We start from the raw sequence: 15,304 nt of genomic DNA, 5'->3' as shown, positions 1-15,304 counted from the left end.
GGGAACTCTGGCCTCTTTCTAGAGCTAAGACCTGAAGATCACTGACGCCATCATGATTACAATTTTTTTTTAGTTCACAGTTGTCTTGAAAGCACCATAAATACAGAGAATACCAGACTTTGATGACAGAATTTTCCCACAAAGGACCGTCGCGCCACTTTCCTATTCAAGTGAGCACAGAACAACAAGGTGAGTCCGAAAATGTCTTGTATGCTGCTGCATAAATTACATAATATGCCAGGGAGATATATATACTGTAGCTAAGAAAGTAATACTAAGTGTATATTATGTAGTAAGCTGGTAGTAGCCCATGTGCCTCACCCTAATAATTTGGTCTATTTTCACCTCTTAATTTCACCCACTGTTCTAAATTGGTGGTGCACATGTAGCCTATAACCTGTTTTTGAGAAATGTAAACATTGAATATTGTAAGAGCTTTCATTGTCTGCTTATATGCCCCCTTTATTTATCCTACGGTTCTGACTTGGTGTACAGGGACAACACTGTAAGAACGGCCCATGTTCTGAATTCTGTCGCTGTACATTTCAAAAGTGCTGAACAAATAGTTATATTGACTACGTCTGTCCTAGCTCGATCATTAATATCTTATTCGAAATTACGGATTGCCTCATATCCGCTTGTCGTCCCCTTATGCCATAGCTTGTACATCTCAATTGTCAGTAGAAACCACATTTGTTTAAGCAAGTCAGCCATATCAGCTATGTTTTTTTAAAAGGCAGGAAATGAGGCTGAATGAACTGTTTCACTGCCAGACAAGGCTCAACTGATATTCAGGTGTTGCGGTGTTGGGTTGGGACTCTGCTGTTGGGACTCTGCTGTTGGGGCAGCTTTATGTAGGCCCGGACAGTTTGTGGGCACCGTTTGTCACCGTTATTATGCAATTGATGTATTGTTTAGTGTTGTGTTGTGTATTGGCTTTGCTGGCATGCATCCCACATGTATTTACTTTTTGCCAACCAAGATTTACAGTGTCTTGCGAAAGTATTCGGCCCCCTTGAACTTTGCGACCTTTTGCCACATTTCAGGCTTCAAACATAAAGATATAAAACTGTATTTTTTTGTGAAGAATCAACAACAAGTGGGACACAATCATGAAGTGGGACGACATTTATTGGATATTTCAATCAAAAACTGAAAAATTGGGCGTGCAAAATTATTCAGCCCCCTTAAGTTAATACTTTGTAGCACCACCTTTTGCTGCGATTACAGCTGTAAGTTGCTTGGGGTATGTCTATCAGTTTTGCACATCGAGAGACTGAAATTTTTTCCCATTCCTCCTTGCAAAACAGCTCGAGCTCAGTGAGGTTGGATGGAGAGCATTTGTGAACAGCAGTTTTCAGTTCTTTCCACAGATTCTCGATTGGATTCAGGTCTGGACTTTGACTTGGCCATTCTAACACCTGGATATGTTTATTTTTGAAACATTCCATTGTAGATTTTGCTTTATGTTTTGGATCATTGTCTTGTTGGAAGACAAATCTCTGTCCCAGTCTCAGGTCTTTTGCAGACTCCATCAGGTTTTCTTCCAGAATGGTCCTGTATTTGGCTCCATCCATCTTCCCATCAATTTTAACCATCTTCCCTGTCCCTGCTGAAGAAAAGCAGGCCCAAACCATGATGCTGCCACCACCATGTTTGACAGTGGGGATGGTCATTCAGGGTGATGAGCTGTGTTGCTTTTACGCCAAACATAACGTTTTGCATTGTTGCCAAAAAGTTCAATTTTGGTTTCATCTGACCAGAGCACCTTCTTCCACATGTTTGGTGTGTCTCCCAGGTGGCTTGTGGCAAACTTTAAACAACACTTTTTATGGATATCTTTAAGAAATGGCTTTCTTCTTGCCACTCTTCCATAAAGGCCAGATTTGTGCAATATACGACTGATTGTTGTCCTATGGACAGAGTCTCCCACCTCAGCTGTAGATCTCTGCAGTTCATCCAGAGTGATCATGGGCCTCTTGGCTGCATCTCTGATCAGTCTTCTCTTTGTATGAGCTGAAAGTTTAGAGGGACGGCCAGGTCTTGGTAGATTTGCAGTGGTCTGATACTCCTTCCATTTCAATATTATCGATTGCACAGTGCTCCTTGGGATGTTTAAAGCTTGGGAAAGCTTTTTGTATCCAAATCCGGCTTTAAACTTCTTCACAACAGTATCTCGGACCTGCCTGGTGTGTTCCTTGTTCTTCATGATGCTCTCTGCGCTTTTAACAGACCTCTGAGACTATCACAGTGCAGGTGCATTTATATGGAGACTTGATTACACACAGGTGGATTGTATTTATCATCATTAGTCATTTAGGTCAACATTGGATCATTCAGAGATCCTCACTGAACCTCTGGAGAGAGTTTGCTGCACTGAAAGTAAAGGGGCTGAATAATTTTGCACGCCCAATTTTTCAGTTATTGATTTTTAAAAAAAAGTTTGAAATATCCAATAAATGTCGTTCCACTTCATGATTTGTGTCCCACTTGTTGTTGATTCTTCACAAAAAAAATACAGTTTTATATCTTTATGTTTGAAGCCTGAAATGTGGCAAAAGGTCGCAAAGTTCAAGGGGGCCGAATACTTTCGCAAGGCACTGTACATGCTAAAATCGCCACTGACAATGAGTAACGATAACTTGGCTATGTACACGGGGTACCAGTACGAGTCGATGTGCAAGGGTACAAGGTAATTATGTGCAGGGGTACGAGGTAATTATGTGCAGGGGTACAAGGTAATTGTCACTCCTCTCTGTCACTCCAGACCCCATGGCTGGCAGCACAGCATCTGCCACGGAGGCCTTAACTCCAGCTTTTTAAACAAAATAACTTGACAAAGTGCTCTCCCTGCCAGATGTATCACCAAGGCCCAGGGAATCTACAAATAGAAACCTTGACCTATACTGAGGAGAAGGGTGTGTGTGTGTGTGCCTGTTGGTGAGTGTGCGGAGGGAGTGAGAGAGGGAAGTAAGGAAGGAAGGATGGAGGGAATGAAGGAAGGCCCATCAGTCAAGCGGGCCAATGTTCCGAAGCGTTCGTCATTGCTAGAGCTCTCACGACTTCTCTCACTCCCATAGCCCGTTTTAGGAGGAAGAGGGGAGAGGAGGAGAGGGTTATTTTACATTCCCCTGACGTTTTTCAATCTACCTGCAAGATAAGGGCTTGTGCCTGATGAATCAATAAGTTCCACAACGTGGCAGAGAGGCTCGAGGAGAAAATAAATAGCCAAGGGTGATGAGAGAGAGAGAGAGTTGCAGAGAGACAGAGAGAGTTGCAGAGAGATAGAGAGAGTTGCAGAGAGATAGAGAGAGTTGCAGAGAGAGAGAGAGTTGCAGAGAGATAGAGAGAGTTGCAGAGAGATAGAGAGAGTTGCAGAGAGAGAGAGAGAGTTGCAGAGAGATAGAGAGAGTTGCAGAGAGATAGAGAGAGTTGCAGAGAGAGAGAGAGAGTTGCAGAGAGATAGAGAGAGTTGCAGAGAGATAGAGAGTTGCAGAGAGAGAGAGAGTTGCAGAGAGATGGAGAGAGTTGCAGAGAGATAGAGAGAGTTGCAGAGAGAGAGAGAGTTGCAGAGAGATAGAGAGAGTTGCAGAGAGATAGAGAGAGTTGCAGAGAGATAGAGAGAGTTGCAGAGAGATAGAGAGAGTTGCAGAGAGATAGAGAGAGTTGCAGAGAGAGAGAGAGAGTTGCAGAGAGAGAGAGAGTTGCAGAGAGATAGAGAGAGTTGCAGAGAGAGAGAGAGAGGTGCAGAGAGAGAGAGAGAGTTGCAGAGAGATAGAGAGAGTTGCAGAGAGATAGAGAGAGAGTTGCAGAGAGATAGAGAGAGAGTTGCAGAGAGAGAGAGAGAGAGTTGCAGAGAGATAGAGAGAGTTGCAGAGAGATAGAGAGAGTTGCAGAGAGATAGAGAGAGTTGCAGAGAGATAGAGAGAGTTGCAGAGAGATAGAGAGAGTTGCAGAGAGATAGAGAGAGTTGCAGAGAGATAGAGAGAGTTGCAGAGAGATAGAGAGAGTTGCAGAGAGATAGAGAGAGTTGCAGAGAGAGAGAGAGAGTTGCAGAGAGATAGAGAGAGTTGCAGAGAGAGAGAGAGAGTTGCAGAGAGATAGAGAGAGTTGCAGAGAGATAGAGAGAGTTGCAGAGAGATAGAGAGAGTTGCAGAGAGATAGAGAGAGTTGCAGAGAGAGAGAGAGAGTTGCAGGGTTTTAACGGTAACTGATGCTTGTTTTCAGGGATTATTATGTGGTGGTGTTGTTGTTTTGTTTAATCTTGATAAGCTTGATAAACCAGTGTGAATGTGAGACTGCTTATTCACATCATTTTTACTGTATGTCATGAATAAATGATAAACTATGCTGGTTTAAAACATATTCACCATCCGCTATTGGCTTGGACAGGAGGTTTACCTGGGGTTTCGTGGGTCGTCCGGTCAGTGCTGCAGGTGGAGGGGAGGCGGAACTGGATCCCTGAAACAAGCCAGCCAATCACATTCAACATCCTGGTCACATCTGCCTAGTACACAGAACACTAATCACAGTACACTATACAGAAAAACAGCTACATACTGTACCCATAGATAGGAGCATAATGGCAGATAATAAAATATAATATATCAATTGAAGCACCTTGGATAGATTGTGAGGCAGCAGCAGTTTTTCCTTTTTCCTTCAACAGCAACATACACTCACCGGCCAGTTTATTAGGTACACCCATCTAGTAATGGGTTGGAACCCTCTTTTTCTTCAGAAGAGCCTGAATTCTTCAGGGTGTTGGAAATGTTCCACATGGATTTTGGTCCATGCTGACGCGATGGCATCTTGCAGTTGCTGCAGATTGGACGTTGGTACATTCATGCTGCGAACAGCCTGTTCCATCTCATCCCAAAGATGCTCTATTGGGTTGAGGTCTGGGGACTGACCAGGCCACTCAACTGAACTAAATGTTCTTCCACTCCTCAATTGTCCAGTGTGGGTGACCGTGTTCTCACTGGAGCCCTCTTGTTTTTCTCTAGTAGGAGTGGAACCCAGGGTGGTCGTCTGCTTCAATAGCCCATCCCTGACAAGGATTGACGAGTTGTATTTTCCCATATGCCGTTCTGCGCACCACAAAATCAAATTTTATTGGTCACACACACATATTTAGCCGATGTTATTGTGGGTGTAGCGAAACGCTTATGTTCCTAGCTACAACAGTGCAGTAACGTAAATTCACAACAATACACACAAATCTAAAAGTAGAAGAATGGAATATATAAATATTAGGATGTGCAATATCAGAGTCTGGAGTATATATCTATATACAAATCTCTCTATATATAAATATACACTACATGACCAAAAGTATATGGACACCTGTTTGTCAAACATCTCATTCCAAAGTCATGGGCATTAATATGGAGTTGTTGTCCCCCCTTTGCTGCTATAACAGCCTCCACTCTTCTGTGAAGGATTTTCAATAGATGTTGGAACATTGCGTGATGTATTGTTGTCTCTGCCTTCTTGCCTTTGTGCTGTTGTCTGTGCCCAATAATGTTTGTACCATGTTTTGTGCAGCTACCATGTTGTGTTGCTACCATGTTGTTGTCATGTGGTGTTGCTACTATGCTGTGTTGTCATATGTTGCTGCCATGCTATGTTGTTGTCTTAGGTCTCTCTTTATTTATTTTTATTTAACCATTATTTAACTAGGCAAGTCAGTTAAGAACAAAGTCTTATTTACAATGATGGCCTACTCATGTGTGATCCAAGATGGCGTAGCAGTAAGACGTCTTGTCGTGTCCCTTGTATATATCGTTTTTTTACATATTTTTCTTCGCATATCTTTTAAAACATGTTTCTAAACCTCAACTCTCCTGCAACCCTTCTCACCCAATGTAGCTATTTTTCCTAAAGTATATATATTTACTTCGGATCCGGAACCCCTCAACTGAAGCTAGCCAGCTAACTACCAGCTATCAGTCAGCATAACATTGCTAGCGGTCTTCAGCTAACCGGTCATCAGCTAACCTTTAGCTCGGAAAGCTCTCGCGACTCTAACCAGAGCATAACGGACCTATTATTTTTTTATCCCCGGATTCCCACCGCAAACGGAACATTTTCAGCTGGATCTTCACAACTAGCTATCTAGCTAACCGCAACCCCGGATGATTACTCCTGGCTAGCGTTTCCACCCACTTAGCTTGAAGCTAGCCCGGCCAGAGCTCCTGTGCTACCACCGTAGCATACTCCTGGGCTACAATATCCGGACCCACAACCGGTCTATCGATGTCACCGCATGAAGAGGAACAGACTCACCCCATCGCGACGTCCCCCAAAGGCTAACTCTCTAGCCCTTGCTCTCTCCTTGCTTGCTAATTCGGCCTGCTAACTGCTAGCTTGTTTAGCCCCGGTCCGCTAACTGCTACCTTGTTTAGCCCCGGCCTACTAACTGTTAGCTTGTTAGCACAGGCCTGCTAACCGTCTGAATCGCCGCGTCCCAAACACTCACTGGACCCATATTTACTTTCTATCTCTTTTCGATGTTTTATTTGTTTATACCTTCCGGTAACCTGCCTCACCCAATGTGATACGGAATCGCTATTATTTTTAATTTTGAGAACACACTCAAGAACCTCCAGAAGCTAACCAGCTAACTAGCTACAAGCTATTTAGTCATTGTTAGTTTTTTTAACCTGGATAACACTCGCCAGTCCAGCTTCCCTGCCCCATCCACCGCTGCCCCCTGGACACTGATCACTTGGCTACATAGCTGATGCATGTTGGACTGTCCATTAATCACGGTACTCCATTCTGTTTGTTTATGTTTTATCTGTCGGCCCCAGCCGCACTCAGGCTCTGTGTGTAGTTAATCCGACCCTCCCTGCCTAGTCAACGCCATTTTACCTGCTGTTGTTGTGCTAGCTGATTAGCTGTTGTTGTCTCACCTACTGTTTTAGCTAGCTCTCCCAATTCAACACCTGTGATTACTTTATGCCTCGCTGTATGTCTCTCTCAAATGTCCATATGCCTTGTATACTGTTGTTTAGGTTAGTTATCATTGTTTTAGTTTACAATGGAGCCCCTAGTTCCACTCTTCATACCCCTGATACCTCATTTGTCCCACCTCCCACACATGCAGTGACCTCACCCATTACAACCAGCATGTCCAGAGATACAACCTCTCTCATCATCACCCAGTGCCTGGGCTTACCTCTGCTGTACCCGCACCCCACCAAACCCCTGTCTGCGCATTATGCCCTGAATATATTCTACCATGCCCAGAAATCTGCTCCTCTTATTCTCTGTCCCCAACGCTCTAGGCGACCAGTTTTGATAGCCTTTAGCCGCACCCTCATACTACTGCTCCTCTGTTCCGCGGGTGATGTGGAGGTAAACCCAGGCCCTGCATGTCCCCACGCACCCTCATTTGTTGACTTCTGTGATCGAAAAAGCCTTGGTTTCATGCATGTCAACATCAGAAGCCTCCTCCCTAAGTTTGTTTTACTCACTGCTTTAGCACACTCTGCTAACCCTGATGTCCTTGCCGTGTCTGAATCCTGGCTCAGGAAGGCCACCAAAAATTCTGAGATTTCCATACCCAACGATAACATCTTCTGTCAAGATAGAACTGACAAAGGGGGAGGAGTTGCAGTCTACTGTAGAGATAGCCTGCAAAGTAATGTCATACTTTCCAGGTCCATACCCAAACAGTTCGAACAACTAATTTTGAAAATTACTCTCTCCAGAAATAAGTCTCTCACTGTTGCCGCCTACTACCGACCCCCCTCAGCTCCCAGCTGTGCCCTGGACACCATTTGTGAATTGATGCCCCCCATCTAGCTTCAGAGTTTGTTCTGTTAGGTGACCTTAACTGGGATATGCTTAACACCCCGGCAGTCCTACAATCTAAGCTAGATGCCCTCAATCTCACACAAATCATCAAGGAACCCACCAGGTACAACCCTAAATCTGTAAACAAGGGCACCCTCATAGACGTCATCCTGACCAACTGGTCCTCCAAATACACCTCCGCTGTCTTCAACCAGGATCCGCTACTGAGCCGCAGTCAAACGACCACCCCTCATCACTGTCAAACGCTCCCTAAAACACTTCTGTGAGCAGGCCTTTCTAATCGACCTGGCCCGGGTATCCTGGAAGGACATTGACTTCATCCCGTCAGTTGAGGATGCCTGGTCATTCTTTAAAAGTAACTTCCTCACCATAGATAAGCATGCTCCGTTCAAAAAATGCAGAACTAAGAACAGATATAGCCCTTGGTTCACTCCAGACCTGACTGCCCTCGACCAGCACAAAAACATCCTGTGGCGGACTGCAATAGCATCGAATAGTCCCCGCGATATGCAACTGTTCAGGGAAGTCAGGAACCAATACACGCAGTCAGTCAGGAAAGCTAAGGCCAGCTTCTTCAGGCAGAAGTTTGCATCCTGTAGCTCCAACTCCAAAACGTTCTGGGACACTGTGAAGTCCATGGAGAACAAGAGCATCTCCTCCCAGCTGCCCACTGCACTGAGGCTAGGTAACACGGTCACCACCGATAAATCCATGATTATCGAAAACTTCAACAAGCATTTCTCAACGGCTGGCCATGCCTTCCGCCTGGCTACTCCAACCTCGGCCAACAGCTCTGCCCCCCCCGCAGCTACTCGCCCAAGCATCTCCAGGTTCTCCTTTACCCAAATCCATCCAGATAGCAGATGTTCTGAAAGAGCTGCAAAACCTGGACCCGTACAAATCAGCTGGGCTTGACAATCTGGACCATCTATTTCTGAAACTATCCGCCGCCATTGTCGCAACCCCTATTACCAGCCTGTTCAACCTCTCTTTCATATCGTCTGAGATCCCCAAGGATTGGAAAGCTAACGCAGTCATCCCCCTCTTCAAAGGGGGAGACACCCTGGACCCAAACTGTTACAGACCTATATCCATCCTGCCCTGCCTATCTAAGGTCTTCGAAAGCCAAGTCAACAAACAGGTCACTGACCATCTCGAATCCCACCGTACCTTCTCCGCTGTGCAATCTGGTTTCCGAGCTGGTCACGGGTGCACCTCAGCCACGCTCAAGGTACTAAACGATATCATAACCGCCATCGATAAAAGACAGTACTGTGCAGCCGTCTTCATCAACCTTGCCAAGGCTTTCGACTCTGTCAATCACTATATTCTTATCGGCAGACTCAGTAGCCTCAGTTTTTCGGATGACTGCCTTGCCTGGTTCACCAATTACTTTGCAGACAGAGTTCAGTGTGTCAAATCGGAGGGCATGCTGTCCGGTCCTCTGGCAGTCTCTATGGGGGTGCCACAGGGTTCAATTCTTGGGCTAACTCTTTTCTCTGTATATATCAATAATGTTGCTCTTGCTGCGGGCGATTCCCTGATCCACCTCTACGCAGACGACACCATTCTATATACTTCCGGCCCGTCCTTGGACACTGTGCTATCTAACCTCCAAACGAGCTTCAATGCCATACAACACTCCTTCCGTGGCCTCCAACTGCTCTTAAACGCTAGTAAAACCAAATGCATGCTTTTCAACCATTCGCTGACTGCACCCGCACGCCTGACCAGCATCACCACCCTGGATGGTTCCGACCTTGAATATGTGGACATCTATAAGTACCTAGGTGTCTGGCTAGACTGTAAACTTTCCTTCCAGACTCATATCAAACATCTCCAATCTAAAATCAAATCAAGAGATCTGCTTTCTATTCCGCAACAAAGCTTCCTTCACTCACGCCGCCAAACTTACCCTAGTAAAACTGACTATCCTACCGATCCTCGACTTCGGCGATATCATCTACAAAATTGCTTCCAACACTCTACTCAGCAAACTGGATGCAGTTTATCACAGTGCCATCCGTTTTGTCACTAAAGCACCTTATACCACCCACCACTGCGACTTGTATGCTCTAGTCGGCTGGCCCTCACTACATATTCGTCGCCAGACCCACTGGCTCCAGGTCATCTACAAGTCCATGCTAGGTAAAGCTCCGCCTTATCTCAGTTCACTGGTCACGATGGCAACACCCATCCGTAGCACGCGCTCCAGCAGGTGTATCTCACTGATCATCCCTAAAGCCAACACCTCATTTGGCCGCCTTTCGTTCCAGTTCTCTGCTGCCTGTGACTGGAACGAATTGCAAAAATCGCTGAAGTTGGAGACTTTTATCTCCCTCACCAACTTCAAACATCTGCTATCTGAGCAGCTAACCGATCGCTGCAGCTGTACATAGTCTATCAGCAAATAGCCCACCCATTTTTACCTACCTCATCCCCATACTGTTTTTATTTATTGACTTTTCTGCTCTTTTGCACACCAATATCTCTACCTGTACATGACCATCTGATCATTTATCACTCCAGTGTTAATCTGCAAAATTGTAATTATTCGCCTACCTCCTCATGCCGTTTGCACACAATGTATATAGACTCCCCTTTTTTTCTACTGTGTTATTGACTTGTTAATTGTTTACTCCATGTGTAACTCTGTGTTGTCTGTTCACACTGCTATGCTTTATCTTGGCCAGGTCGCAGTTGCAAATGAGAACTTGTTCTCAACTAGCCTACCTGGTTAAATAAAGGTGAAATAAAATGTGTTTTTTTTTTAAACTTGTAAAACCGTAGTGTTGAAGTGTCTCTCTTGTCGTGATGTGTGTTTTGTCCTATATTTTTTATTTTTAATCCCAGCCCCCATCTCCGCAGGAGGTCCTTTGCCTTTTGGTAGGTCGTCATTGTGAGTAAGAATTTGTTCTTAACTGACCTGCCTAGTTAAATAAAGGTTAAATGAAATAAAATTGCTGCAGGAACTTGCTTCCATTCAGCCACAAGAGCATTAGTGAGGTCGGGCACTGATGTTGGGTGATTAGGTCTGGCTTGCAGTCGGCATTCCAATTCATCCCAAAGGTGTTAGATGGGGTTGAGGTCAGGGCTCTGTGCAGGCCAGTCAAGTTCGTTCACACCGATCTCAACAAACCATTTCTGTATGGACCTCGCTTTGTGCAGGGGGGCATTGTCATGCTGAAACAGGAAAGGGTCTTCCCCAAACTGTTGCCTCAAATTCGGAAGCACAGAATCTTCTATAATGTCATAGTATTGTCAGCGTTCCAGAGCATTCCAGATTCCAATGGCGGAGAGCTTTACACCACTCCAGCCGATGCTTGTTATTGCGCTTGTGTGAGGCTGCTCGGCCATGGAAACCCATTTCAAGAAGCTCCCGACGAACAGTTCTTATGATGACATTGTTTCCAGAGGCAATTTGGAAGTTGGTAGGGAGTGTTAAAAAACTATCATCCTATATCGAATTTTACATTCCTCTCAAAAATTTCAGAAAAGGCTGTTGCGCAGCAACTCACTGCCTTCCTGAAGACAAACAATGTATATGAAATGCTTCGTATCATCATAGCACTGACACTGCACTTGTGAAGGTGAACTTTTAATGGCATCAGACCGAGGCTTTGTATCTGTCCTCGTGCTCCTAGACCTTAGTGCCTCTTTTGTTCCATCGATTACCACATTCTTTTGGAGAGATTGGAAACCCAAATTGGTCTACACGGACAAGTTCTGGCCTGGTTTCGATCTTATCTGTCGGAAAGATATCAGTTTGTCTCTGTGAATGGTTTGTCCTCTGACCAATCAACTGTAAATTTCGGTGTTCCTCAAGGTTCCGTTTTAGGACCACTAGTGTTTTCACTATATATTTTACCTCTTGGGGATGTCATTCGAAAACATAAAGTTAACTTTCACTGCTATGTGGATGACACACAGCTGTACATTTCAATGAAACATGGTGAATCCCCAAAATTGCCCTCGCAATTTCAAGGACATCTTTTTTCCATCTACGTAACATTGCAAAAATCAGAAACATTCTGTCCAAAAATGTATGCACAAAAATGAATCCATGCTTTTGTTAATTCTAGGTTATACTACTGCAATGCTATACTTTCCGGCTACCTGGATAAAGCACTAAATAAACTTCAGTTAGGGATAAATACGACTGCTAGAATCCTGACTAGAATTTTAAAAATGTGATCATATTATTCCAGTGCTAGCCTCCCTACACTGGCTTCCTGTCAAGGCAAGGTTTGATTTCAAGGTTTTACTGCTAACCTACAAAGCATTACATGGGCTTGCTCCTACCTATCTCTCTGATTTGGTCCTGCCGTACATACCTACAAGTACGCTACGGTCACAAGACGCAGGCCTCCTAATTGTCCCTAGAATTTCTAAGCAAACAGCTGGAGGCAGGGCTTTCTCCTATAGAGCTCCATTTTTATGGAATGGTCTGCCTACCCATGTGAGAGACGCAAACTCGGTCTCAACCTTTAAGTCTTTACTGAAGACTCATCTCCTCAGTGGGTCATATGATTGAGTGTAATCTGGCTCTGGAGTGTGAAGGTAAACGGAAAAGCTCTGGAGCAACGAACCGCCCTTGCTGTCTCTGCCTGGCCGGTTCTCCTCTTTCCACTGGGATTCTCTGTGTCTAACCCTATTACTATGGCTGAGTCACTGGCTTACTGGTGCTCTTCCATGCCGTCTCTAGGAGGGGTGCATCACTTGAGTGGGTTGAGTCACTGATGTGATCTTCCTGTCTGGGTTGGCGCCCCCCCTTGGGTTGTGCCGTGGCGGAGATCTTTGTGGGCTATACTCAGCCTTGTCTCAGGATGGTAAGTTGGTGGTTGAAGATATCCCTCTAGTGGTGTGGGGGCTGTGCTTTGGCAAAGAGGGTGGGGTTATATCCTTCCTGTTTGGCCCTGTCCGGGGGTGTCATCGGATGGGGCCACAGTGTCTCCTGACCCCTTCTGTCTCAGCCTCCAGTATTTATGCTGCAGTAGTTTGTGTCGGGGGGCTAGGGTCAGTTTGTTATATCTGGAGTACTTCTCCTGTCTTATCTGGTGTCCTGTGTGAATTTAAGTATGCTCTCTCTAATTCTCTCTTTGTCTCTTTCTTTCTCTCTCTCGGAGGACCTGAGCCCTAGGACCATGATGACTCCTTGCTGTCCCCAGTCCACCTGGCTTTGCTGCTGCTCCAGTTTCAACTGTTCTGCCTGTGATTATTAATATTTGACCATGCTGGTCATTTATGAACATTTTGAACATCTTGGCCATGTTCTGTTATAATCTCCACCAGCACAGCCAGAAGAGTACTGGCCACCCCTCATAGCCTGGTTCCTCTCTGGATTTCTTCCTAGGTTTTGGCCTTTCTAGGGAGTTTTTCCTAGCCACCGTGCTTCTACACCTGCATTGCTTGCTGTTTGGGGTTTTAGGCTGGGTTTCTGTACAGCACTTTGAGATATCAGCTGATGTACGAAGGGCTATATAAATACATTTGATTTGATTTGTTACACCCAAGACAATATTTAACTGCGCTACGTGCTTCAGCACTAGGCAGACCTTCAGCACTAGGCAGACATGCATAGCATGGCATAGCATGGCTTCAATGCCACCGAACACCTTTGGGATGAATTGGAACGCCGACTGCGAGCCAGGCCTAATTGCGCAACATCAGTGCCCGACCTCAATAATGCTCTTGTGGTTGAATGGAAGCAAGTCCCTGCAGCAACGTTCCAACATCTAGTGTAAAGTCTTCCCAGAAGAGTAGAGGCTGTTATAGCAGCAAAGGGGGGACCAACTCCATATTAATACCCATGATTTTGGAATGAGACGTTCTTACGAGCAGGTGTCCATATATATATATATATATATACAGTGGGGCAAAAAAGTATTTAGTCAGCCAACAATTGTGCAAGTTCTCCCACTTAAAAAGATGAGAGAGGCTTGTATTTTTCATCATAGGTACACTTCAACTATGACAGACAAAATGAGAAGAAAAAAAATCCAGAAAATCACATTGAATAATTTTGCACGCCCAATTTTTCAGTTTTTGATTTGTTAAAAAAGTTTGAAATATCCAATAAATGTCGTTCCACTTCATGATTGTGTCCCACTTGCTGTTGATTCTTCACAAAAAAAATACAGTTTTATATCTTTATGTTTGAAGCCTGAAATGTGGCAAAAGGTCGCAAAGTTCAAGGGGGCCGAATACTTTCGCAAGGCACTGTACATATGAAATTAGTAAATAGTTTGTAAACATTATTAAAGTGACCAGTGTTCCATTATTTAAGTGACCACTTATTCCATGTCTTGATACATAGGGCAACAGCCTCTAAGGTGCAGGGTTGAGTAACCGGGTGGTAGCCGACTAGTGACAGTTTCTATGTTCTGGGCGGAGGTTGGCTAGTGATGGCTATTTAACAGTATGATGGCCTTGAGATGGAAACTGTTTTTCAGTCTCTCGGCCCCAGCTTTGATGAACCTGTACTGATCTCGCCTTCTGGACGATAGTGGGGTGTACAGGCCGTGGCTTGGATGGTTGATGTCCTTGATGATCTTTTTCATCTTCCTGTGACATCGGCTCTGTAGGTGTCCTGGAGGGCAGTCAGTGTGCACCCGGTGATGCGCTGGGGACACCGCACCACCCTCTGGAGAGCACTGCGGTTGTGGGCGGTACAGTTGCCGTACCAGGCTGTGATACAGCTTGACAGGATGCTCTCAATGGTGCATCTGTAAAAAGTTTGTGAGGGTCTTAGGGGCCAAGCAAATTTTTTCAGTCTCCTGAGGTGAAGTGGAGCTGTTGTACTACGTCGTTATTTGTCTGTTTGTGGCCCGCCTGTTAGCTTGCACGATTATTTGCCATTCTCCTTCAACCTCTCTCATCAACAAGCTGTTTTTCGGCAACAGGACTGCCGCTGACTGGATGTTTTTTGTTTTTCCCACCATTCTCTGTAAACTCAATTTCTGAGATAGTGGATCCGGTGGGCCTGGCACTGACAATCATACCATTCTCAAAGTCTCTTAGGTCACTCATTTTATCCATGCTAACGTTCAATCAAACAGTAACTGAATGCCTCCATGCCTGTCTGCCTGCTTTATATACAGTAGCAAGCCACAGCCACTTGACTCCACTGTCTGTAGGAGCGATCCATTTTCGTGAACATGATACCTAATTAACTGTCTGGTGAGTGTATGTTCACACCGTGAAAAGGAAGTTAATATTTAGTGAAATTTGTGACTATCTTGTTTAATCTAGTTTTTAACTAGCAATCATATTTACAATCGTACATTTCAATTGATTCAATTTTTTTATGAAATACTGTATATGCTCTTATTCAAGATGTGACCCTAGTTGAACCTGTGAAACTGTAATAGGACCACTAAGAGGCTGTGAGAAGATGCACAAAGAGGAAGCAATCACAGCAATCGTGGTGAGACATTTACACATCACTCTCAAGCTAAAGCAGAAGAGATCATTGGCTAAT

At 44.8% G+C, this 15,304-nt stretch overlaps 1 protein-coding gene across 1 annotated transcript in view; it reads right to left on the bottom strand.

Annotated features, from left to right (window-relative positions):
- The window catches only part of dlgap2a (discs, large (Drosophila) homolog-associated protein 2a), a 78,641-nt gene that overhangs the window by 13,465 nt on the left and 49,872 nt on the right, over nt 1–15,304 (bottom strand). Inside the window, exon 6 of the mRNA XM_052486116.1 lies at nt 4,402–4,461. Coding sequence (XP_052342076.1) covers nt 4,402–4,461 — 60 coding nt within the window. The remainder of the gene's footprint in view (nt 1–4,401; nt 4,462–15,304) is intronic.

This window comes from Oncorhynchus keta, chromosome 29 (assembly GCF_023373465.1).
Source record: "Oncorhynchus keta strain PuntledgeMale-10-30-2019 chromosome 29, Oket_V2, whole genome shotgun sequence".
Lineage (NCBI taxonomy): Eukaryota > Metazoa > Chordata > Actinopteri > Salmoniformes > Salmonidae > Oncorhynchus > Oncorhynchus keta.
The sequence above is the reverse complement of the archived record's forward strand: the minus strand, read 5'-3'. Positions and strand labels throughout refer to the sequence as shown.